Here is a 25898-nt window from a genome sequence, read left to right on the forward strand (position 1 = left end):
TTGTTAAATGGTACACAAGTACACATCTTTTTATTTAAAGTAACCACAGTTGTCAAGCCGAGTGACGCAAATAGAATGAACTCAAATCAAGAAATATACAAAAACAACTTTAAAAATATGAGCTAAAGGCTTGGGCTGAAAAAGTGCATGAAAACACAGATGAGTGTTTTGCCTGCCTGTTGATGAATTTCTCCCAAAACAATAAAGATGGAACATCGCAAATATATTATTTGCAATAGTCATAGGTGGAAAGTTATTGTTTGAGTGTCCTCTGCTGGACAGTACGTGGCATAGCAATAAAAGTACTAGCATACATTGGATGAATTTTACTTAGAAAACATCACTACAAAATTCAGAATAGTTCTTACATTTCAAACAGACTTAACTAAAAAAAAAATTACTTTTTAATAACATGCTACAAATTTGAGATTTGTAAACATAATTATTTACTCTGAGGCATAAAACGTTCATCTGAATTAAGACAAAAATATTTCCTGGAAAAATACTGCTTTTGTTAATTTTTCAGTGGCAGTTTGTTGCAATGACTCACTTAGATAAGGTGTAAGCATTTTGCTGAAAGGCTTTGTTTTTGTTTTGAATTCTGATTGATGAAATCACGATGCAACTGTAAGACTTAAGTTTGTCATTCTGACGTCACTCTGCTGCACGGATCTGCGTATGGGATCTGCGTCACATTTTGTGGGGCTTTTGTGGCTGTTCTGCCACCACTCATCTTTGAACCCATTAAAAATTGTAGACTAGCTCTGTCAAGAATGCTAAGGGAGACTTTTTTGTATCGTTTCAGCACTCAGTTCAGTTCCTATAATTTGTTCTGTCTGTTATTTATAGCCAGGTATACGTAAGTCAATTTCATACTTATATGTAAGTTTTTCTTATTGTTGATCATAGATTTACTACCAGTTTGCCTTTCTGAACTTTCTAAACTATTATTTAATTATTCATGACATTGTGAAAGCTGTTTTTAAAGGAAGCTGTCCTGATTCATGCGACACTGGTCTAGATGGCTTTCTAAATACATGATTCGTTCTCTGCATCAAGAGAACCTGCCAAATTTTCTTTGCTCTTGCAATTATCATCTTTATTCATGGGAACATCTTCTTTTCCTCCATTCTCTGTAGGTCTGGAGTTCTTATTTTGAAAGTGTTTCTTCAAAAATATAAAGAAAAAGATCGCAAGCAAGTAGGAAGGACCTCTCAACAACGCTGATAAACCAAGGTAAACATACCTGTGGGATAGAACATAAAAGGTAGTGCTGGATGTTATTTGTTTCTAAAGAAACTGAAGAAAATCACTTTTAAAGGCTTTTAAGGATCACATATACACCAAATCCACATAGTAGCTCAGGGGAAGACAATTTGAAAACTCAAATCGCACAACAAACTGGACATTTTGGCTAGTAAAAACGTCTGTTAAAGAATATATAAAATTCTATTTGCTTATGAAAATAGTTGCAGAGGAAATTTGTGTGTCTTTCCTCTTACTGGTAAATCATAAAGCCCTTGGCCTTTTAAATTGATTCAATGGATATCAGAATAGATATTTCATTCCAACAGTCCCTGTCACTGACGCCAAAGGATTTTTGCACAACATAAAAACTGGCTAAAAAGCCACGAGTTTAAGATTTAATCCTAAAATTCCTCAATTTCAGGAATTCTGTGATGACCAAATCTGAGTCCAGAGCTAGTATCTGACCATGATGTTTGATCAGTGTCCTCATACGTTACAGTATGACAGACTGAGGAATTTCTACCTGTATAAAGGAAATGCATGAGGTTTTTGGTGCTCTACTTTGCCTTACCTGTATGCATTGGAGTCGTATAACCTGCAAGCCCCCCGCTGCCCACAGCTTCTGCTTCCCCATTTCAAGCATGTTTTGTCAATCAGTGCACCAAAATAAACTGGAGCAGGAATCCCAGCTGCAATGGAAAAAGCAAAAATGTCTCAAGATATCACAGGAAAAGATGACTTTTTCAAAGGCAGCATTATGTTTTCTTAGTAGCAAGTCATCTGCTGCAAGAGTGGCAATAGGTGGATTGGACTGTGGGGAGCTTTTCTTTTATCAGAATAACTTTAAGCTGGGACACCCTCTCAGCGCCCTAGGGAGCATCAGTTCCCAGGGAATGTGCTCTGATGGTGGAGATTTGACCAGGCTTGTAGTTGTGCATACTGATTCTTCCATCATGCTGGTTTCTTGAGTGTGGCATCCAGTGCACGCCAAGCTGATGTGGGGGAGAGGTGGACCAGTTGTATGTTTGCAGCACTGAACTGATACAGTTCCCACTTCTACACACAGCCTGAATTAACCATGCTGGCTCTTCCCTTCATCTGTCTGATAGTGTCTGATAGTCCCTTCTGTCTGAAGGGACACCACCAAGTATATGGGACTAGAGGTACTGAATATGCTTTTCAAAAATGTCTGTGAGAGTAGAGCAACTGAAATCAGTGTGATTTGGCCAGATACAAGCTTATGCTTTATTGCAAAAGATGGCAGACATGGGACAAAATCCTACCCTTGCTGAAGCAAATGTGGGAACTGACTTCAGAGAAATATGTGCTTCAACACGCACAGGACCATGTTTCATGTTGCCTTTGCTCCTACATGGGCATCCTGTATTCTTAAATAGGAAATAATTTATTTTGTTGTAATAGGTATATTCTCAGCCTGTTGTATTTTAGGGTTCTTGTGAAAGTGCAAACTCAATAAGCTATCTATAAAGGCCTGCAAGTTATGATCATTAGGGTTGTAGCCAGGATGATGGGAGAAATACTGTTTTGGGATATTTGGAATATTCCTTACAGAAGGAAGAGGGGAGCAGATCTGATCTCCAAATCACTGTATAACAATGCCAGCTTTCATAAATCAGTAACTGTGGCTCTACACCTTCTTACAAGAGAAGGAGCATACTCTCTGGAGGTGCTGCAGCAGAAGCTTATAAGAAAGGGGAAATTCTATTTTTTTTGTAATTTTTTTTTTTATTTTATTTTTCCCATTGCCAGAAACGTTCCAAACTCGGCATTGTTTGTCCCGAGTGATGGGGGAGAAATTCTGCCCCTCCATTGTTTGAACAAGAATGTACAAGAGGACAAATAAGTGCTCCTTCTTGTCTCCAAATGTCTCATCACAATCCTGAGTAGAGACTACAGCCCAAATTTGGAAGCCACTGTTATTTTTTTAGGCTTTGTAGCAAATCCAGCTTGATTCTTAACATGTATTTCTCTACGTTTCTGAAAAGCTGGTATTCTTATTCCATCAACAAAGAGAACAAAAAAGAACAAAAGAAAACAGAGAAGTGTTTTCTTGCTGGCCTAGGCATGTTAATCAACCATCTCATTAACTACTCTCAAAAAAAAAAAAAAAAGGGCATTGCTGCATGCTTAAAGGGAAATGAAATGTAACCTGTTGTGTACCAGGAAGAGGAAGTTTTAGTGTAGAGAAAGCACTTTGCTATGGACAGAGTTGTATTGGTGTTGAATGAAGTCCTGCCAGAGCACTTCTTTTGGGTTTCACTTGCAGCACTGCATCTCACTTAGCCACTGATTTAATGGCAAGTTTGAAACCTTACAAAATTATTTAGAAATTCAAGATAAAATATAAATTTGTTCAGAAACTTTGCCCATTTCGGAATACCAGGCTCCCAGAGCACAACACCATTTAGTCAGCAGGTCAAATCTCTTCAAAGTTGTCAGCTGACTTCCCAATGAACTTTGCAGCATATGTTGGACCTTCAGGAACAACCCAGAATGTTCAGCTATTTCAAGTATACATGTTTTACAAATGGTGATTGCATTGGTGTTATTTAAAGCCATGCAAAAGAGCATCTTAGAATGATTTCACTTACCTAGCATTCTCATAATGAGTGTGTATAGACCAACTGCGAGAGATTTCAACTCTGGCTGAACACATCTGAAAGAAAGATGGATAAGTAAGAAGGATTTGCCTATCAAGTGTTTAGACATGCCTATTAAATTGCTGTTAATTTCCTCAGATTGAACACTCTTAATGACAGAAAGTCAAGCTTTGCAAGGAGAATGCTTCCTACGATTGCTGAAAATATGCTAAGTGGTATGAAAAAGGTGAATGAATCTATTGTTTTCTATCACATATCTATCTCCTGGAAAGTCCATTCACTAAGTATAATTAGAGAATTGAAATTTTAAAGTCATAATCACACTCTATACTAGTGCTAATGAAATGGCCTCCTCAACTGCCTTGACTCCATAGCATATATTTTCCTCACCTGACAGAAAATACCACATTGTCCTAGAACAAAAATGTTGTGAGTAGCAGCATTTTTGCAGCATCTTTTTTATACCTGGCATTCCTCAATACAACACTACATCTGGAACTACACAAAGCCGTCTGACAATATGACAATCTGTTTCATGAGGAACCACACTTCAAGCATCCAATATGTGCACTAATCTTGAACCCATTATACATCCAGTCTCTGACATCTCCTTTCAAATATTAACATGGTCAGCACTCAGAAAAATGTCTCAAAGCAATTAGAAAGGGAGATGAGCTTGCATTCTCTTTTCCATGTTCATTTCAGATGAGATAATGCCCTCAGGACTCCCATTAAATTTATCACTAATACATTTTTCTACTAATTTAAATTTCTCTTTGGATTACTGAAACATATATGTAAATTTGCATATGTGGTTCTGAATCATTTTGATCCCCTCATTGGAAAAGCTCAACCATCAGCACAGTTTTACTTACCTAAAGATAATCATGTACGCTGGCGTGCCTCCCAATGCATAACAAAAGCCACTTATGACTTGTATTACTGTATAATAAATAAACTTCATTGAACAATCATCACTTTTGGGACATTGCCCCAAGGTGACAGAGTTGTTTCCTGACCATAAACTGCTGGCTTCAAGACAGCTGCAGTTATGGAAGACCTGGAAGACACAAAATGGATTTGGTAGGACATTGCTCACGCAATGGGGAATCCTGCCTTCAGACATAGGCAGAGTCTGAAGCCCTTCTAAGCCTCCTGTTTTTTTCTTGCTTGCCTTTCTTGAGGCAACGGGTAGCAGCTTCTTTTCTTTCCTACAAATCCTCAGATTAGGAAGGGATGTTCCAGCATCTTTTTATCAGTGGACAGAGTATCACTTTTTGGAAGATGTTTGGAGTACCTTCAAGACCTCTGAACCTGTCCTCAGCCTTTGTGTACCTGAAGACCAGTTGAAGGGGAACAGCAAGGTTCAAGGGAATGTGCTAGTTGTCTCCACCTGTTAATTGACTTTGTGTAATGTGCCTGGGTCACTGGTCCCTCTCTGCTGAGGCTGATCCACCAGAGGTACCTCACAGCTGTAAGTAGCAGCTACCTGTCAAGACACAACTCATGTAGATCCCTGCCCAAGATCAGCAGTAGGTGTACAGATAGCTTAAGAGCAATAGTTTTTAATTAGGGCTTGTGGGGCATGGGGATCTGCTTGTGTAAGGGGAACTGTGGTCCATGAACCTTAACCTCTACAGAGGGCAGACTTGTAGGCAGAAGTCTCACTCTCACAGACATTTAGACTTGCCTTTCAGACTGCTGTTACATTAATGATGTATGTCATGGAAGATATTATGGTATGTTAATGTAATTTAACTACTGGTCAAAAAACTTCAGGGCAGCCAAAATGAGATTTATGAGAAACAAACCACAGGCAACCTTCAGACAACATGTAAACACTCTACATCACTAGTTTCCCACATTCAGTCCACAAAAGATGAAAGTTAGTAACTACAACAAACAGATAGGGCTTTTTTCTTAATCTGCAATAATTCAGAGAAATTTCTATGTCTTCTATGCTGTTTGTAGCCAGAAATCATAAATACTTTACTGACTGTTCCCCACTAAATTTGGTTTCCCTTAAAAACATTATACAGCTGAATTCCTGATGTTAAATGGAAAGTAAGCTAGTAAAAAAACAGAAGCTGGAGTAGGCTCTTACCATGCTCTTTCCATGTCCCACTGAAGTCGTACACCCAGCTAGACATGCCGAAATGTATGTCAGTCCGTTGTCCCCACATACAGGATCCCACACATTGGTGGCACATTTGCAGTCAGAATTGCAGTCAGAAAACATAGCATTTTCATGGTATGGAATTGGTTTGCTTAGAAGTTAAGTTGAGACAGAGTAAGAACAACTTGACAGAGTAAGAATAACTTTTAATTCAGCAATGATGCCAGCGTAGCCCTTTGCATACAACAGTGTCACTGTTCTGAAACCCATCTCACAAGCCCAGGATATGTATTTTGAGTCTCTGCAATATTGATCTCTTTGCTTTAGATTCCATCCCACTCATACTCATATTAAAGTGATCACTAATTTACACAGAATGCTATAGCAAATAAAGTAGCTGCTACTGGTTCTAGTTCGCAATTATAAACAGAAAAGAAAAAGAAAAAACTGAAAGTCTTTGAGAGGTCAGTTGTACCCAGAGCTATGAACAGTTAACACAGCTTTATCAAGCACTTCTTTAGCTGTTGGTAAAAGTGCACCAGTGGTAGAAACTAGACTTCTTGGTCTCCATCACTAAAAATAGTCTTTGCTTAGAGCCCAGGAGGTATGAAGAATGCTGTATTCCCCTTTACTTTCAGACATCCTGAACTGAGTTCTGTAACAGGGGGATGTCTTCCCACATCTTCTTTCCTGTTTAACTAAGCTTATGTGCTTGGCATTTCTTTCATCTCAGAGCTTACTGAACACATTTCCTAGGCCACTATTTGGGTTTTTAATGAACATCTTACATGTTGCAGGGCACAGGGCAAAAGACAGACAATTAGTTCTCAGCTTCCATAAAATGTTAAAATCCTTGGCATCCTGCCTGTCGTGTTCCACATTTTCAGCTTTGAACCAGTATGCCTCAATTACTGAACTGTATTCTCAAATTGATGAACTGTGGGTAAGCCTCCAGGGAGATGCAGAAAGGGCCACAGCAGCCATGAAGTACTCTTAGTAAGATGGACATGAGATAGTGCCAACCCATATGCTAGTGATTTGCTGGGCCCTTTGGAATGATGTTCTTGCACAAACCCACTGTTCTGGTATCTTTATTCACTCCATGAAAAAATAATAGCTTGTAACTTTTAAACCCTGGTTCTATCTCGACAGGAGAGAACAACTTCAGTAGGCATAAAAGCTTCGTTTTAGTTTACAGCAGTCTGAGAGTCTAGGATGCTGCAGTCTTTCTATCTCTGTGCAGGATGTGCTACCAACGCTCCGGTACATATACCTCACCTTTTTACTGGGTCTGAATGCACTCTGCAAGAAGATTACTTCTGGTGTAGAGATGGCACTAAGTGAAACAGCAATACCACTCCCACAGAGGCCAAAACCTTCATTGGTAGTGATGCAATTTTGCTAATGTGTTTCTAAGTAAACTTCAACAAGTGTTGCGCTTTGGCAGGCTGACACTCTGCTGACCAACAAAACTATGACAATGATACTTGTTAGTGTTTTCTTCCTCTAAGCATTGCAAAAGCATGTTCCCATTTTAGCCTTGATATCTTAGTATATTATTTGAACTATTGCTGCCATGAAGAAAAACATAGTCTTCATTTTATACTCACCCATCATAGGACACTGTTATTCCTGCTACCACATGGTTCTCACAGCCAACAAAAAAGTGCAAGAGAGTGAGGACATAAGCCAAAAATGACATACTAAATGCAAACTTGGTTGCTCCAATGATGCCCATTTTGTACTTTTTCATTATGAGCCCTCCTAGGAAAATCCCAATACCAACAGGGGGTAAGGATGTCAGTCCTGAAAGAGATTAGTGAAGGGAAATGTCAAAAGAAAAGAATCATAGAATCATAGAATCATAGAATATCCCGAGCTGGAAGGGACCCATAAAGATCATCAAGTCCAACTCCTGGCACCGCACAGGTCTACCCAAAAGTTTAGACCATGTGACTCAGTGCACAGTCCAATCGCTTCTTAAATTCAGACAGGCTTGGTGCAGTGACTACTTCACTGGGGAGCCTGTTCCAGTGTGCTACCAAAAAAGAGTAACACTGAGCTTATGAGCCAAACTCTGTCCTCAGGCTGACGTCCCTGGCAGCTGAAGGTTGTATTATAATGAGTCTAAGAGGCTTTCTGCTGAGCCTAGTCCTTGGGTTGTGGATGTTATTTTGAAGTGTCTAACTCTCAAAACCCCCTGTATGCCCAGCTAGTTGACACAGGGTTTTGCTCCCACTTTGCAAGGTACCCAGCAATCAGATGTTGAAGCATTTTAAACTCCCACACACCATTCATTGAATATTTTTGGTGCTTTTGCTATAATAATAGAATATGGTATAAATAATTGAATGGAATATTATATATATATATATAAACAAATATAAAGAATATAATACAATTATTTATTACGGCTCCATAGACACAAAAACTGTAGTTTATATGTTGCCTTTATCTAAATCAAGTTCGGAGAGACTGCCATTTACATCAGTCTGTTCTACAAGGAATTCAGTCCCAGAAACAGAATGACACAACTTCTCCCCATGAACCATTTACAAGATAAAAAGTCATTGCACAGTGTAACTCACCTATTAGAAAGTTAGATTTAGATGTAGATTGTCCATACTGCTGTTCCATGTACTTTGGCTTGTAAGTCAAGAAACCAATAAAGCTACTGAACTGTAACAGTGAGCAACACAAAAATGTAAAGTACATTCGATTACTCAATATTTTTTTCAGGGAGGTATAGAAATCTGAAAGAAAGGGATATATGAGTTGGCTTTGAAATATACATGAAATAATTACTGGTGAGTAATCTATGACATTTAGGGCAAAATGCTTCTCTTAGATGTCCAAGGGCAAGTCCTACTGATCTTCATTTGCTTGTGAGTATCTGAAAACAAACCATGCTCTTGAAAACTCCAGAAGTTGAGATAAGGAGAGAGAACCTTAAAAGAACACAGAACTGCAGATTAAGGCCTGGGTCCTATAATGAGAAGACAAAAGGGCTCCTTTCTGAAGCAGAGACTTGTTTTAGCTTACATGAATATCATCACAGTTTCAAGGCTAAGTGTCAAGTGCCTTTGTGGAGATGCCCAGTGGCGTATCTTCCACTGTGATCTGAACTAAGACAGTAGAATATTTTTAATGATGGAAAGCCATCCCTTCCCTTCACCTTTTCCCTCTCTCTTATTCTAACGACTGCACAATCAGAACTGGCATTCTAGCCTGCCTCTGGCAGCAATGCATTTCAGAGTCTCCATGAGCTCTATGATGATCAGAAAAATAATTTGACTTTCTATATTGCAAAGGAGACCTCTAATGTTTTTTTTAGCTCCTGATACAGAAATTTTGTTTCCCCTATTCAAATTTGTAGTGCAAACTTTCAGAGGTAGGTTCCACTCAGGCAATGATACATACAGAACCTCACAGAAACACAGAATCATTTAGGTTGGAAAAGATCTCTAAGATCAAGTCCAACATTAACTTAGCACTGCCAAGTCTACCACTAAACCATGTCCCTAAGCGCTACATCCACACGTCTTTTAAATACCCCCAGGGATGGGGACTCAGCCACTTCCCTGGGCAGCCTGTTCCAATGCTTCACAACCCTTTCAGTGAAGACTTTTTTCCTAAAATCCAAACCTAAACCTCCCCTGGCACAACTGGAGGCCATTTCCTCTTGTCCTGTGGTTGTAGCTTGGGAGAAAAGGTGGAATTTTTCCTCATCTTTGGGAACACAAAGAACTAACTGTCATCCAGGCCATTTGTTTTCTCATACTGACAGCTCAAATAAATTCATTTTATTTAGCACTAGACCATTGACCTCCAAAAAAACAACAACAAAAAAAAAACATTGTAATAAGTACTTTTACAATGCATTTTGCCTTTTCTCTCTCTCTTCCCTTTCCTTAAAAATAGGTAAAAGAGTGCTTAGAGACATCACGCATTATTTATATGCAGTATTACTTTATGGAATTTTTCAAGATTTTAATTGAAAGTTTTAATGAATGTTAATCATCTGTCATTTTCATTGGCAATCTCTGCTCTGCCATATGCTGTTCTTGAAGAAGCTCCTTGACTTCTCATAATACTTATTGGACACTTCCTTTCCTGGGAATAGCTTTTAGAATGGGAATAGCATTTAGAATGAAGTGTATGGGACGCAAAATGTTCTGAAGAACTATCACATTTCTGCAGTACTTTGTGCCAGTTACTTTCCATATTTATACAACACAAAAAACACTTGCCTTTCATCATTGTTGACCACTTCATTGGCTTAGGTTCTGCAGGAGTAAGTGTCTTCGTTATGGCTCCCATATTTGCCAGGAGACTAGATGAAGTTTTGTCATGATTAGCTTCCGCTGGCCTTTTCAGACTCTTTGGCAGGAAGCAAAATGGAATAGCAGCTAGGAAACTGATCACTCCACCTATTAAAAAACCAAGCCACCATGCACCCACCCAGCGGGAATCTTGTGGAGTGATAGTGATGCTTCCTAGAAATAAGAGAAACAGAACCAAGTTACCTAAAGGAAGAAGATATTAACTTAGTGATATATACTTATAACTTAGATATATATAGAAGATGTAACTTAGTAATATGGTTTAGTAGGTTTAGTGTAGTGTATATCTTCTTTAGTAGAAGATATAACTTAGTGATATGGTTTAGTGTAGGACTTGTTAGTGTTAGGACAGAGGTTGGACTAGATGATCTTGGAGGTCTCTCCCAACCTAGACAATTCTGTGATTCTGTGAAGATGAAACTGCCACTTTTTGTCTGCTAAAATAGCTACATTTTTACAATGGCTGAGTTTCAGTGGTAATGATAACCATCTAATGAGGGACCTTTCACCCATTGAAGGCATCAGGAATCATACCGTTAATGGTGTTATGTTTCATCTGTCTGTCTGCATCTTATTCTAAGTGCCATTTTGTGTCACACAGGGTAACCCAGAGGTCCTTATCCAACACATAGGAAACTGAGTGGCCAGGAAACACCATCTCAGATGCGTTCCCTGCCTCTGAAGGGAATAGGATGCAGGGCCATGGCCACCACTTATGGGGATTATCCTGCTCCCTCTAGCATTCTGTGGATGTGATTACATACATGTGTTTTCATTCAAATGAGCAAGAACTGACAAAAAGAATATTGGGTACTGCAAACATTAAATGAATTGTAAGTAACATAAAATGCCCAGCTGAAAGAGCTGGTAATCCAACAAAACAAGAAAATTGATGTGCTAACAGAACCCTCTTATTAAGATCCCAATTTAGAAAAACTTTAGTCTGTAAGAGTTCTTGGTCCTAATTTTTAAAATTAAATGTATATTTTAATCCTTTAAACCTAAAGCAGGATTCTAAAATATTTTCCTTTTCTAATTCTGCCTTTATGCTAAAAGCTTTCAGAAATGTAGTAAATTTATAACAAAGTATATAATAAAATTAATATAATTAAGGTAATCTAAATATAGTTTAATTAATATAATTAATATAAAAAATCTGGTGTAGAGGAACCTGTTGGCAACAGCTGTTAGCTTACTTTCGCTTTACCTCTGCTTCACTTACCTAAATCCACAAATCCAACATCCACGTATAGTTTTGCACATAAAGATCCCAACAGGAAACCAAACATTGGGCCAAACATGCCTATTGTGTGCAAACATGCTGGAAATATAATGAAGCAAATGCTAGTAAATTTTAATGGCTTAATGTTTTCTTCTGCAGAGGATGATCAACCTCTTACGCTAAGAATCTCTCAGTTTACTTTATGTTGAGATTACCTACGTATACAGGAACATCCTCTTCCTTAGCAAAATCATCAAGATAAGAGATGCCCAGTGGTGTTATTGGAGTCTCACCAATTCCACGTAGCATGTTTCCCAGTAAGATATATATCCACATGTATGATGATGGTTCCTTCTCACAATCTGTAGATAATGAGAGGTTACATTTTCATAATAGAATAATTGAATGGGGAATAGTGACAAATCAGAGGAAATTCAGCACATGATTATAACTTAGTATTTAAGGTATTAACAGCATTCGCCTTATGGAAGTTTAATGGCAGGATGTCAACCTCATTATAACTTTTAATAATCTTTTATTATCACTTTCCTCCACCTCCATTTTTTTGGTTTCTAAAGATACAGATAAATATCACCCATCAGAAAAAATGTCCATATGAAAAAAAATATAGACTGATATTATCATAAATATATTATCTGGCATATAAAACTAGAAGTTTGAGAAGATTGATGGGACACAGCTTGACTCTCTCTATCCATGATCCATGCAAAGCAACCTGTACAACAGCTGTATTCTGTAGTTTAAGTAAGATCATAGAGATCTCCATTTATTTCCAGTTAACTCTGTGCAACTTCACCCCCCTCCATAACTCTTCCAGCCCCCAAACCCCTGGTTCTGGGTAACTGAATCCCTTCAGAAATCTCTTTGCATACAGTCTCAGCATCTCCTTCAGTGTTAGGGTCATTTTATTGTAATTTGGAAGTGTGAACATAGGAAAGCTGGGATCTGGATCCTAGTAATTTGTGTTTGCTGAATGTTTCTTCAGCAGAAGAAATGAACAAAATGCATTGAAGTGTTGGTAGTATTCTCAGGTAGGTAGAGACTGAAGTTAGAAACCTAACTGGGCATCTTGTATTGGGCAATAACTTGCAACCAAAGGTAAAACTAACTCCTGTATTTGTGCTTACAGTTCCTTACCTGATTTGGAAGCCTCCAACAAGGTTTTGTTCACATCTTGATGAAGGGAACATGGATTTATTCTTGAAGTTAAGTTGGCTGAAGATGCTGTATGTGATGTTGTCTCATACTTATAACTGAAAACACACAATTGTACATTTAGCAGCAATGATCAGTAGGTAAATACCAGTGCAGTAGGGCAGGAATAACTCAATTGCTGTTTCCCTAAAGAGAAAGTTATTTTTGTTTAAATATCAATCCAGACTGCTACTGAAGGAACAAGAATGAAAATTACTGAAGCATATTTTAAAAATATGGAATAGCAAAAATAAAGAGCAAATAAAAGTTAGAATCATGCATTTGGAAGACATAACTTTTTAAGCTGGAAAGATCAAAAGGGCTTTTGAAAGTAATTCAGGTAGGACTGAATTTCTGCTGTCAACAGTTAGGGTCTGTTCCAAGTGAAATCCCGATGTTGACCAAACTGTGAAGGAGAAAAAGGAGAATCTCTGGATTGTGAATCTCCCTTTTTATCTTAGATACATATTTGTGAGAGGATGGGGAAGATGTAAGGAAGGGAGAAGTCATCCTCGGGAGGTACCTATTTGCCAGTTATTTGGCATTGGATTTAGAAAGAGCTGTTCTATAGTAGCAGGTAGATAAAGACAGTCTTTAAATGACACTCTTTAGCTGTGTATATGGGAAGCAGGGCAATGCTTTGGGCAGACAGCTGAGCAGCTCAGGTGCTGGAACTTTTTGACTGCGTTAGCATCATGCTTTTCCCAGATACGAGCCCTGTTGAGGTGCAAAGTACACTGAGCTTAGAAAGAACAATGCAGTAAAACACACACTCTGCTTCTAGGAACTGGGCTGGCTCTATTAGATCAGGCAGGCTTATTTTTGAGGTTGAAACAAAGAGTGTTCATCACAGGAGACAGTGCATAATTTCCTCATGAAAACTGAGGCCCAAATTCATGAGAGACTTTATGAGTTTCCTAGTGTAGATGAGACAGATACACAGCTTGGCTTAAACAGTGGAAAATACAAGTCTTAATGCTAGTGCAAGATCCACTATCATGACAAAAAAAATATATATATGTATTCTGTAGGTTTCTTTTTGCATTAGTATAGCTTAAATTATTCTAATACACTTAAGAGAGCAACAGAAATGTGTTTCATTATGTTATCACTGTATCAAAGCTATGGCTAGAAACATTATCACATATAAGCAAAATACAGTAATTCTCTGAATCTGGAGAAGATGCATAGAAATTATTTTAACCAGCCATGGTAAATCAATTTAACCAGACATGAGCATTTGGAACAGAAAATGCCCTTGGACCAGTTCTATGAGCACTGATGCATCTGCTGGCTCTGAAGCTGAAAGGCTGCTTTGTGTGAGCAGTTGCTACAGAACAGGGCAGAATCTGTTTCACAAATACACCATCTTACACAACAAGGTTCTGGTTTCCTCTTTCAAGGAGATGGATTTCTTCCAGTGAGAACTTCTGTAGGCTGATTTCTTCAATGAGTAATCTCTGGAGCCCTGATTTTACGTGAGAGTTACTTGTTACTATAAATAAAGTCAGATTTCAGGTAGAGATGTCTCCCAGTATAAGGCTATCAGCTCAGAGCTGGTTGAGGTCCTGCTCAAAACAGCACAAGTTTCAATCTTTTTTTTTTTTTTTTTCTGGAAATCATATAGGTGGTTTCTATATTGTGTGAATTCTGATAGGTATAGGAAATTGTGGTTCATAACAATTTGACTTTCACAACTACGTTATCCTGACATCTCTGTTAGCAACCAGCAATACCACATTATTATATTACCACTGATTTTCTCAATAAGGTGTTCTTACAGTTAGCCATTCAGAAAGAGTATATAATTTAAGAAATAGTATCAGGGTAATAGCATGGTTGAAGACTTTCAAAGAACATGATTTTGTAAATGATTTTGTAAAAAAAAAAAAAAAAGTGTATTGATTTCGTAGAATCACTTTCTTCTCTGTCTCTTCTCTGAAGAAGTCTGACTGAAAATGAAAGCATATTGATTTTCATGTTTTTTCCAGAAATTGAACTTTTACTTCAGAAGAGCCATATTTTTTCAACCAGATATAATGAACAGTGGTGTGTGCAATTCATTGTATATTAAAGTGGGTGCTATAGGTCTTTGGAAATCTAAGTCTCAAAATGCACCAGCTTTCATTCAAAAATCAGAAAGCAATATCTAACTTCAGTGCTATGTTATTCAAATTAGTCTTGATAAGTACTTACTATCCCATGAAGAAATGAGGCATTGCTGTTAAAAGACTCCCCAAAGCCATAGTAAAGCATCCAACAGCAATGACTTTGGGCCTGTGAAGTTTAGCTCCAAAGTAGCTTACAAATGCAATCACCAGCAAATTACCTAGAAAGTAATGAACCAAAATTAATGCCAGATGTTATATCTCATAGTTCTCTAAACAGTTTGCTGCATGTTACAGAATATTATTACCCATCTCAAAGCTCCCATCGATGAAACCAACAGTAGAGGATGGAAGGTCAAACCTTCGTTCAATCTGTGTGACGGAACTTTTCATAATTGTACCAGACAATGCTTTACTGAAGTAGCTGAACGATAAAGCAGCGAGAAACATCTGAGGGAAGATTAAGACAAAAAAAATGGGAAGTAGGGACAGGAAAACCGGTCAAATAGAGATCAAAATATTTTTAAAACTGTGCAGAACAAGCATCATGGTGTTCATTTGTTACTCAAATTACAGTGAAAACATTGTGTGTGAATTTTCTTGTACCCTAGTTATGAGAGAGTGGCGCCAGGGTGGACTCAATGATGTTTGCTCCCTGCTTAGGTTCTCCCCACAGGAAAGGGCTGGTGGTGGGTGCTGCACTGAAAGCAGCCACTTGCTTTATTCACGTTCAGGGTTGCAATGGCTGTCTTAATGATCAGACAGCCTGATCTTCCCTGCCTTGCTGGTCATAGGTATTCCAGAGCAGGAATCCTGTGGACTCTAGAACTTAAATTTGGCAGACAACTCACTGGGGACTGTTTACCTTACTGGCATCCTGTGGTTAAATTTATCAAAAAGCTGAGGCCCATGTTGGGCAATCAAAATGGTTAGATTTCTAAATATCACAGAAATGTAAAAATTTGACACAGGTGAAATACCTCATCAAGATAGATTTAATGGAACTAGTCCAACCTAAAATTAATCTTAGCTCCAATTATCTTCTGCTTGGGCCACATGTCACTTACTTTATCTCAGTTCATAACTGGTTCTAACTCAAACATATAGCTAGCCATGACACCAAAATAAAGGCTTTATGCAAGTTTTCGTGGTATCCTAGTATGTGGAAGGCAGTACAGGCTTATTTGAGTTCCTCTCTGTCTAAAATATATTTTGAAATATGTGAATCATGTCTGTATTGCTTCTGTATCATATATTTCATAAAGGGAAGCTTGAAATTCTTAGTAATTTCATAGTTACTTCCACTAACACACATTGTGGTTTTTGCAAATAAAGGTGTATTTGAAAACAAGTTAAACTAAGTTTGTTTAAATATTATCTAACTATTTCAACATAATCTAAAAACAAATAGACTTATTGCTCAGTGGGTAAAAGTTCCAATACACCACAACTTTGGGTAAGTAAACAAAAGTAAATATAGGTTCAGACTTTGCAATTCTATCTACTGTAAGTAATGAAGTCAAGCACATGCTTGAAAATAGGTACTTTTCTTTTGGTCAAGGAATGAAGACAAAATCACATGAGTGCAGGCTTTTGTCCTGATCTGTTTTGGATTTCCTGAGCTCAACTGGCAAAAAAGTGTGTGAGAACCACCTTTTCTGCCTTATACCAGCAGTGGTCTCAGAGGTTTTGGCTGGAACTGCAAACTGCCGATAAGCATGAAAACACAAACAAAAATGACTTAGATATTTTGTGTTTGAAAATGCAGTCCCCATGTAAACCCTAAAATATTTGACAGGAAGGTGAGGTAGAAGAACAGTTTGTCTTTTGTTACCTCCAAGGTATTATCTCTATTAAACTCTAATTGCCATAAAGTCAGTCACAGGAACATGCAGATATAGATCCACATGCTTGAAGCATTGCCCATGTATATGATGGTAAAGTTAGTCCTGTGAGTCTCCCAGAGAGCTCAGATTCTATTTTTGCAGGTGTATTTTTTTGCAGATGTGAGTCAGATAAAAGAAGAAATATAACAAACTTTGCCTGGTACTTGAGCCAAACCACTCTGGGTGTTTGAGAAGTTTACAAATGCCTATATTTTTCAAATAATCTTTTATTTGTACCTGAGCCACAAGCAATAAATACTAAAGTCTTTAACATGAAAGCAAAATTCTCACTAGCTTACCAGCTTTGTTCAGTCTGTTGTTCCTGTGTTCTCCTGAAAGTGTGAATGCTTGCATGAATCAATGGATTAGATGAAGTCCTGGAATATGATTCATATCACCTCATTTTAGCTCTAAAAATGGGTGTTGATAACAACTCCAGACATCAATGTATTGTAGCTACCTGTTTTAGGATATTTCAAGTCTTCCATTGGAGACTACCTGTCTTCAGTGACCAAAATGGGAACCTAACTATAAGTAATTTAACAGTAAATGTTAGATTAGGATTTTTTAAATTATTTTTTATTTTTAGGGAAAGTTAGATAAGATCCAGCCCTTCCCTGCGTCTGCAGTGTGTATTTGTTTCCAAAAAAGACAGGGGGAACAAGAAGTAAGTAAACTATAATGTCAAACCTTGAATGAGATTTCTTAACATGATAAGAACCAAACCTTCAATCCCGTGCAACACGTAGTCTTCTTTCTGACTGGTAGATTTTTGTTTGCTTCATCATCCAAAAGCTGGACAGGCTCTGCTTCCTGATTTGAGTCATCAACATTGCTGGATTCAGTTTCCACTGTCATGGTTGATTTGTCTGCTCAGTGATGTGAACCCAAGAGAAAATAGTAGATATAAAAATACATATGTCAAAATAGAGTTGTTTGATAATTTTTCTAATGAAACAGTAGTTACGAGAAAACACAGAGATGATGAAACTGAATCTTTCCACTGGAAAGGTTTGGCTCAATGACTTAGATCTTTAAAAGCATACACCTGTTTAAATTTTGAAGTATCTTGTTTTGACATCTTTCTTTTAAAGTGAAATGCTTCTTCACTCTCTCCACTGCCCCCACCCCTCACCCTACTTTTTTTCTGTCTATAGTGATTTTAATGCTAAAAAGACTATTTCTACAGAAGAGTAAAAGAAAAAGTCTCTGTCCAAAAGTGAATTAGAGGGGTCAATATAGTATCAGCAGTGAAGCACAGGGAGTACTAGAGAAGCTCTGACTTTGTGGGTCAAGTGGTTTAGGACTCAATCAGCATTTTGGAAAGACGTGTAATAACACTGTGCCATTCAACTTGTCCTTTTGCACTGACTTGTTGGAAACAACTCTTGATGACAAAATAATAAATTATTTTATCTACCTGACCTCTTTTAAGGAGCTTATATGTTTTTTCTTCTTGCAGTATACAGGGTGTCCTTAGTCCCCTTCTGTCCACAGAGTGCTATCTATATTCCCTGACACGTGGAGTCCTCTGCAAGTCAGGATTTAAGCAGAACTGCTCCAGTTCCCCCAGGAAGACAACACCTAGTATCCAAAGAGGACCGATCATTTCCTCCTTTGAAATAATACGTTTTTTGTTGAAAGACTAGTTGCATGATTAAGTTGGATTTGGTTTTAGTTCAATGAATGTTACATACTTTAGCTTTTTCTTTCCTTTTTTTTTTTTCAGTTTCTTAATCTTTATATTTGAGAGATGGGTAAGCAATTATACAGAAAAATATTTCAGTGAAATGCTGTAAGGAAAGTCTACGTATATACTTGCAAAGTTTATTCAAAGAAGTAAAACACTTGCCCGTTTGTGCAACTCCAACTACAAACAGAACAGATTTCTGAAGGAAGATCCAGATGACACTGCGGAGCCCCTCGGAAAAAAAATGGATCAGTTGAAACAAAGATTTCTTCAGATCCTGTAGATCTTGACACACAGGGGAGATAGGAGTATTGGCACTAACGACCCCAAATCATAGCTCACAGGAACTGATTTATTTCACCTTTCACAGCACTCTCCTCATTTCAGAAAAGAGTGAGAAGGATAGAAAGAGAGGGGAGGAAACTCATACAAAGAGAGGCTTTCCATGCTTGAACGGAGTTGAAAAAAGTTGGATGAACTTTTCTAGTGCTGGAATAAGTCCATCTGCATCTGCAAATTGCTTTGCTACAGGCCATATGGCAGAGTAACTCTTGTCAGAGCATTTAAAGAGTAGGCATTGCTCTAGTGCATGATGGTGAAAAATGTTTTTCTTCACTCAGATGGAACAGGGTTAACACATAAGGATGTTTAAAAAAAAGTACACAAAAAAAGAGATTTAAATAATTTTCTTGTGATTAAGTTAATGAGCACGTTCTTTAGATACTAATGCTGGCAGAAACAATACCTTTCCTTTCCCATTGCTTCCCACACTCTTCACTCATGAAAGTACCACTGCTTCTGTGGCTGTGCTGTAAATCTGGGTCAGAACACAGATCCACGAAAAATAAAAAATAAAATAAAAATAAAAATCCTTCCTCAGACAGATAGGAACAAGAAGAAGAGGAAAGGATATTTCCTCATGTCTGCAAAACTACCAAAATAAATGCTTGTGAAATGAGATTTTTAGCACTCAGGGAGTCAGTACTTATAAGCACATCATCCTCTGAAATTTGACTGTCCCTATGTAATGTGAAGGTATTAGCTTCTCCCTGTTGTAAGGATACACAAAGGACTACAGTAAGATGCTGGGAAAACATGTCATTGCAGGTAACAGACCTACAGAATTTGCAGTTTTTAGAGTGTTTGAAGGTAGAATCTGAATATAAGGAGAGAAGACGTGAAGGGAGAGACGTGGATAGAAATAAGAGGTAAAGTAGAGAAAAGACAAAGGCAGTTAGGTATCCAGAACTGTAACTGAAGAAGTTCAGCAGGGCATCCTGGTAAATATTTCTAAGAGAGATTGTGAAGGCACAAAAAAGGAGAACAGTCATATTGAAAGTAGGAGCAGTAAGTATCAAAGGAAAGGTTAAGAAGTTAGAGGTAAACAGTGAAAAAGGCAGCCAGAGGTAGAGGTTAGGGTATCAAGCTAGATCCAGGATGATAAAGAGAAGAAAAATAAAGTAAAATTCATCTTCTGGGGGCAAAAGCTACCTGATGTGCACAGAAAAATATGAAGCCAGCTAGAAGATGGTAATTAGCTTCTCCAGAGATCTAGGGACGCTCAGGCAAGAACAAGTGTGACCAGCTCCTGTCAGTGGTGAATAATGTCTTATCACTGCTTTGCAAAGATACTGCTGGAGAAGGTGCTGCTTTTGCTGGAGAAGAGTGGGAGAGGGGGAAGTGAAAAGATGATGCAGCCTGTGCTGGAGAAATGTCAGAGTGAGCTATGTGCAAGGATCAACAGTTGGAGCTGCTGGCAACTTTGCCTGCTGTCCTCAGTTGACCTTGACCTACACGGAAATCTGTTGAAGACAGAAGAGATCAGGGCTGGGAAAATGCCATGCCACAAGAAGATAAGAGAAAAAAAAAAAAGAATAAAAAAGAAAAAAGAAAAAACATTTATTTGTTATTGATATCAACATAAACTAGCTGTTGAGTATGACAACTTCAAGTATTGATGAAGTTGCTATTTTAGCTTTATTTCACTTTTTTTTTTTCCACCTTTAATAAATTAAGGAGCTGGTTACAAGCTGAGGAAAAGTATGAAATGTGTAAGGAATGTATGAAATGAAAGTATGAAATGAAAAGTATCAAATGTGTTCAATCAGTCATATGACTTCTCTATAACTATTACACTTCACCTGCACAAGCCATTCTGCTGTAGTAATTCCTTGAGGTATCTGTATTTGCAGAAGGGCAAGATCAGTCAAATAATATTTAAGTTAGTTAGGTAGTCTCTCAGCCTAAACAAAATCCACACTGACTTCCTTCCTCAAGGAAGAAAACAATACGATTCCCAAAAGCAAGAATAAGGAAAGCAAACAAAAAAAGATGCCCCAAGCCATACTGTGAGAATGAAAGTTAATGCTCTTCTAGTTCGATTTTCCATCACGCTCAGGGAACATTCGATAAACAGCTGGTCAAACTTGTTTGGTCTTGTGCTCAGTACAGATACTTCTGAGAAACAGAAGAGGGAAGATGAAGCATCTTAACCAGTAATCAGTGTGGATCATTTGTGCTGGAGAGAGCTGAGAGATTTCACAGCATTGTGGGAAGTGTGTGGCACCTCGCAAGCCCATTCCCTAGGATAGCAGCCACCCTTGCAAATGACAGCCGCAGGCTTCTTCAGTGTTTCATGGTATATGACCTTATAGGGCCCATGGCCTAGCTCTGTTCCTGCAAGGTAGATCTACCCCTTATTGAACATTACAAATAAAAATAAAGCTTTGTTTCCCACTCCCTAATTATATGCAAATTAACATGAATAAGAACACCAAGTTAAACAACTTAGCACGAATAGCAGATAATTAGTTTACAAATGTCAAGGCAATAGTTTGCTATGGATTTTATAGAAGTTATAAAAGAAAAATACAATGATTCAGAGGAATTTTTAAAATCCAGCAAAGACACTAAGTCCTTGAGCTGTTTTTCACTGCGGTGGCATTCTCAGTAGCTGTATCACTACCCAATAGATTACAGTATCAGAAATCAAGAGACAGTTTTCTTCCAGTAGTTTATGGAACTGCATCGATTTACAGTAGCTGAAATGCTAATCTAGTTGTCTTACGGTTTTTTAAATACATTAACGATTCATAATAAGACCTGTCAAGTTAATGTAAAATGACAAATGAATATCACAGTACCACACAGGCCTAAATGCTACTTTCATTGTTCATGACATATGATGCTTACAGTTCAGACAGACACATAAAAATCCATGATGCCATCATTAAAATTTTGATGTTTACAACAGGAATGTTAGCGGTGTAATTGGTTACAGGAAACGCAGCCAGTACTACACAGGTAATGTTTGTTAGCCGCAAACGCTAAATGGCAACATTTCGCGGTTAAGACAAACAAAAAGAATATTAAAGAGGTTCCTACCTAGGTTCTGTATCCACAACAACAGCAGTTATATTACCACACAAATGCTCAAAAGCCAGAAGATTCTCTCCTTAAGCAAGGCTGTGTTGGTACTTGGTAGAAGAATCATTAACTTCTAACACAAACTATGGTTTAGGCAGTTTTAATCTTGTCTCCTCCCAGTTCTGCCCTCTGTTAAAGGTCCCAAAATACGTGTTTATCTACAGTGGTCAAAAATTAATTTTGTGAAACATCTGATTTCCTCAGCTTATTTAGTTTATAAATTCAAATAGTTCACACCTTCCTGGCATTTAAAAATTGGATGTCCCAACTTCAGAAGTGTTCCTGCTTTAGCTATCCTACTGATAGCTAAAATGTATTTGGATAAGAAGTTTTATTTTCCTAGTCTATGGCTAATGTCTGTTTCAGCTAAGCTATGCTAGAGCCAGCCAAGGACTTGCAGGAAGAGAAAATACCACACATTTGGTGTATTGAACAAACTGGGTGTTCAAAAATCACTCATGCTTTGAAGAATGTTTAGGTTTATACCTCAGCATTATTAACAACACAGGCAAACCCAACCCGAAAGTGTGTTGGGGCTGTGTGTACTTTGGATCAGCCCTTTACCTGCTTACAGCTCTAATTCAAGGAAACCTGAGCTGGGTTCCCGAGAAGTATTTTATTTGATTGCGCTCTTATTGTGGATTATGCCTGATTCCTAAGAGTACCTGTAGTTAAAAAAAAAAAAATGTCAGTTTTAAAGTATGTGAACAATGACTGCTGTCTGCCTAGATGTTACACCAAAATGTGCCATTCCTTGCAGTTTGTGCACGTTCCCTGCCACCACAGTCACCCAGGCCATTCTTTAACCTGCTATGAACGATTACAGACTACTTAATAACCCTGACCTTTGGATAATCTTAATTAAGTTTGGTCTTCAGTACTGTTATCAGAGATATCTTGCACTGCTCATGGCTTTTATTTCTGACATTTAACCAGGCAGTTCCCTAGAACAAGCTACATAATTATCAAGAAAATGGTAGTCACACCAAGGTTATATGGCATGGCAATTCACATGCAGGCATTAATAAAATCATAAAATAAGAATGCAGTTGGAATCCTAGGTCACAAATCCAGCCTGCAATCTCAAACCACATTTGGTGAAAAGGCCACACTCTGCCTTGAAAACAACAAGAATTGTAGTCCTCCCAACCCATCCCCTTCTAAGGCTACTGCAAAATGTTGCTTCCCTGGTACACAGGAAACTTCTTTTGGTTTTCAGTATACTGGGTCTGGTTGGGATGGAGTTAACTTTCCCTGCAGCAGCCCATACACTGCTGTTCTCTGCACTTGTAGCTAGAAAAGCATTGGTATCACACCAGTTTTGTCTATCACTGAGCAGTGCTGGCACAACACCAAGACTCTCTCCAAAGCCCCCCCCCAAAGCCAGTAGGCTGGGGGTATGGAGGGGACATCACCAGGGCAGCTGACTTAAACCGATCATAGGGATAGCCCATGACATATGGTGTCACACTCAGCAATAAAAGGTGGGGAATAGGAAAGAGAAGGGAGGCTTTCCTGATGAAGATGTCTGTCTTCCCAGACAACCACTACATGTATTGAGGCCCTGCTTCCCAAGACATGGCCAAACATGTAGAGAACATGGCCAAACAAGCAGAAAACTTTTTTTTCCTTCCCTCTGTGCTTCCGCATGGCCTTTGCTTGTTGTCCCCCCCTACCTAACACACCCCTTTCTGTTTCCTTTAATCAAATTATCCTTATCTCAACCCGTGAGCCTTTTTTTTTTCCTTTTTTTTTTTTTCCATCATACTTCCTTCTCCCCCACCTCTTCTTTTGAGGAGGGGATGTGAGAGAGAGGTTGTGGTGGAATTTTTCTGCCCTGCAGGGTAAAACCACCATACCCATTCTATGAGTATTCACGATCAAATTATATATTGGTTTTGCACTGGCTGGGTCCATTAGGATTAAAAGCTCTTCTGCTCAGTCCAATACTTAGCACTCAACATTTATCATAAATGAAGACAAATCAACTTTTCAACCTGTTTTACTAGGTAAACAAGCTAATCAAGTTCAATCACTTCCTGAAGAATAGACTTTCTTGTTTCTGCAAGCACATTCTTGGAGTCCTTGGCTACAGTGCTTTCCAACCGGATCCTTATTTCATCAATGACCATGGCTAAAAATGTAAACAATATTCCAGGTGTAATCTCACCAGTGCCACATTTTGAAATATTAACTATTCCTTATCTCTAGCCTTGTCTGATATATTCTAAGATTACATATAACATTTTCAGAAAAGCACATTTTTCAGGGTCACTCCTAGCCATCTATGATTAATGGATGCACTCAGGGTCTTCTAAAAAATTTCCAGCTAGGGAGTTTCTACCTTGGAGCAGAAACTCCTGTCACTGGCCACTAACTGTGACACTTTCTATCTGACACTGTATTCCACTCCTATTTTGCCATTCTCAGGTTCATCCTTCTTTTTTTCCCTTTACGATATCCGAATTCTCTGTATAACTTTGCCATCTAACTTTGTGCCTTTATTGTCATTTTAAAAAGTGAAACTGGAATGTCACGCATAATATACTTAGAAATCTAATAATTGTAATGAAAACTGAAGAGACAGACTGGTGCCTAGCAGAGAAACCTAAAATAGATGGGTCTTAACTGCTGGCCTCATGAAAGTTTGGGATGCCTTCCAAAAAAAAAGTAATCTTAGAGAAAAGTCTTAGAATCGGAACATAACTTAGGTTGGAAAGAACCTCTGGAGCTCACCTGGTCCAAGCCTCTGTGCAAAAAGCAGGAATAACTTCAAAGTTTGGTAAGGTTGCTCAGGTCTTGTCAAGTCAAGTTTTGGTTGGAGGTTTCACAGCATCCCTTGGCACTTGGTCCAGTGTCTGTCTGACCGCTCCCACAGTGAATAACACGTATATATGCATTTGTATGTATATGTATATATAATTGGAATCTCCTTTGCTACAACTTGCGTCTTGCCTCTCATTCTTTTGTGAGGGAAGAGTCTGGTGTTGTCTTCTCTCTAAGTACCCATTATGTAGCTAGTGAAAGCAATCAGGTGCATCGTCCACTCACTTTGATTCCACTTATCAATGTATTTCTTGTTCTGGAGAGCTCCAAATCAAACACAATACTCCAAATGTAGCATAACAAGTGTTGCACACAGGGAAAGAATCACTTTTCTAGACCTTCTGATCTTTTACAACCATAGCCAATATGTGGTTAGTCTTGTAGGCTCAAAGGTGCAATGGTGCCTCATGTTTAACTCACTGTTTGTCCACCAGGACCCAAAGGTCCTTTTCTGCAAAGCTGTTTTCTGTCTAGCTGACTCACCTGGTATATTCTCTTGCATAGATTTATTGTATCCCAGATGCAAGGCTTTGCATTTGCCTTTGTTATACTTCATGGGTTTGCATCAGCCTGTTCTCCATCCTTTTCAAAGCCCCTCAGTAATTCTGCTCTCCAGCATATGAACTGTTCCTTTCCTCAGTTTGGTATCATACATGAACTTTCTGAGAACACTTCCAGGCCCACTGTCCAAACCTTTAGTGAATACGTTAACCAGTATCACCTTCAGTATTGACCTCTAAAGAACATCACTACCAGCTGGCCACTAGCTGGGTTTTGAACTGATGATCACAACTTCAGGTCTTCCTGTTTTCTATACAACTTATAGTTTGCTTTTCCAGCCCATGTCTCACCAGTGTGGTTACCAGTATACTAAGGGAGGCTGTGTCAAAGGTTTTGCTAAAGTCACAGTAAACAACAAGTGCTATTCAGCCCTTGTCCACCAGACCAGACATCCCATTGCAGAAGGAAACTGGCTTGGCCAGGCCTTGATTTGCCCTTGATAAATGTATTCTGGCTGTTCAAAATCACCACTCCACTGTGTGCCTATTAATGGCTTCAAGGATAACTTGCTCTGTATTCTTCTGTAAACCTCTCTTGGTATTTTATGGATTCCTTTTAACTGTAGCTTTCTATGTAGAATTATTTTTAGTTTTCCACAACTAAGTGAGCAATAATGTGGTCAAGGGAATCTTCATT

The 25898-nt window shown here is 38.3% G+C and overlaps 1 protein-coding gene across 5 annotated transcripts; it reads right to left on the reverse strand.

Moving 5' to 3' along the window:
• On the reverse strand, positions 1-25898 carry LOC308198127 (solute carrier organic anion transporter family member 1C1-like). Of its 5 annotated transcripts, none has more exons than XM_080599848.1 (16): positions 24612-25898; positions 18612-18670; positions 17486-17628; positions 15182-15323; positions 14962-15094; positions 12709-12824; positions 11766-11912; positions 11551-11649; positions 10236-10481; positions 8574-8738; positions 7596-7791; positions 5974-6136; positions 4745-4929; positions 3861-3925; positions 1820-1937; positions 1-1246 (listed from the first exon to the last, which is right to left on the reverse strand). In XM_080599848.1, exons 3-16 carry the CDS (start codon positions 17615-17617, stop codon positions 1030-1032), a joined length of 2124 nt encoding a protein of 707 aa, XP_080455974.1. In that variant the 5' UTR covers positions 17618-17628; positions 18612-18670; positions 24612-25898; the 3' UTR covers positions 1-1029. The 5 variants fall into 5 exon arrangements, with proteins under 5 accessions (XP_080455974.1, XP_080455975.1, XP_080455973.1 ...); XM_080599849.1 differs by lacking the exon at positions 24612-25898 and adding an exon at positions 21834-22333 and having other exon boundaries at positions 18612-18629; XM_080599847.1 differs by lacking the exon at positions 24612-25898 and adding an exon at positions 21834-22333 and having other exon boundaries at positions 18612-18681.

This window comes from Anser brachyrhynchus (genome assembly GCF_964034855.1).
Source record: "Anser brachyrhynchus genome assembly, chromosome: 1".
Classification (NCBI taxonomy): Eukaryota; Metazoa; Chordata; class Aves; order Anseriformes; family Anatidae; genus Anser; species Anser brachyrhynchus.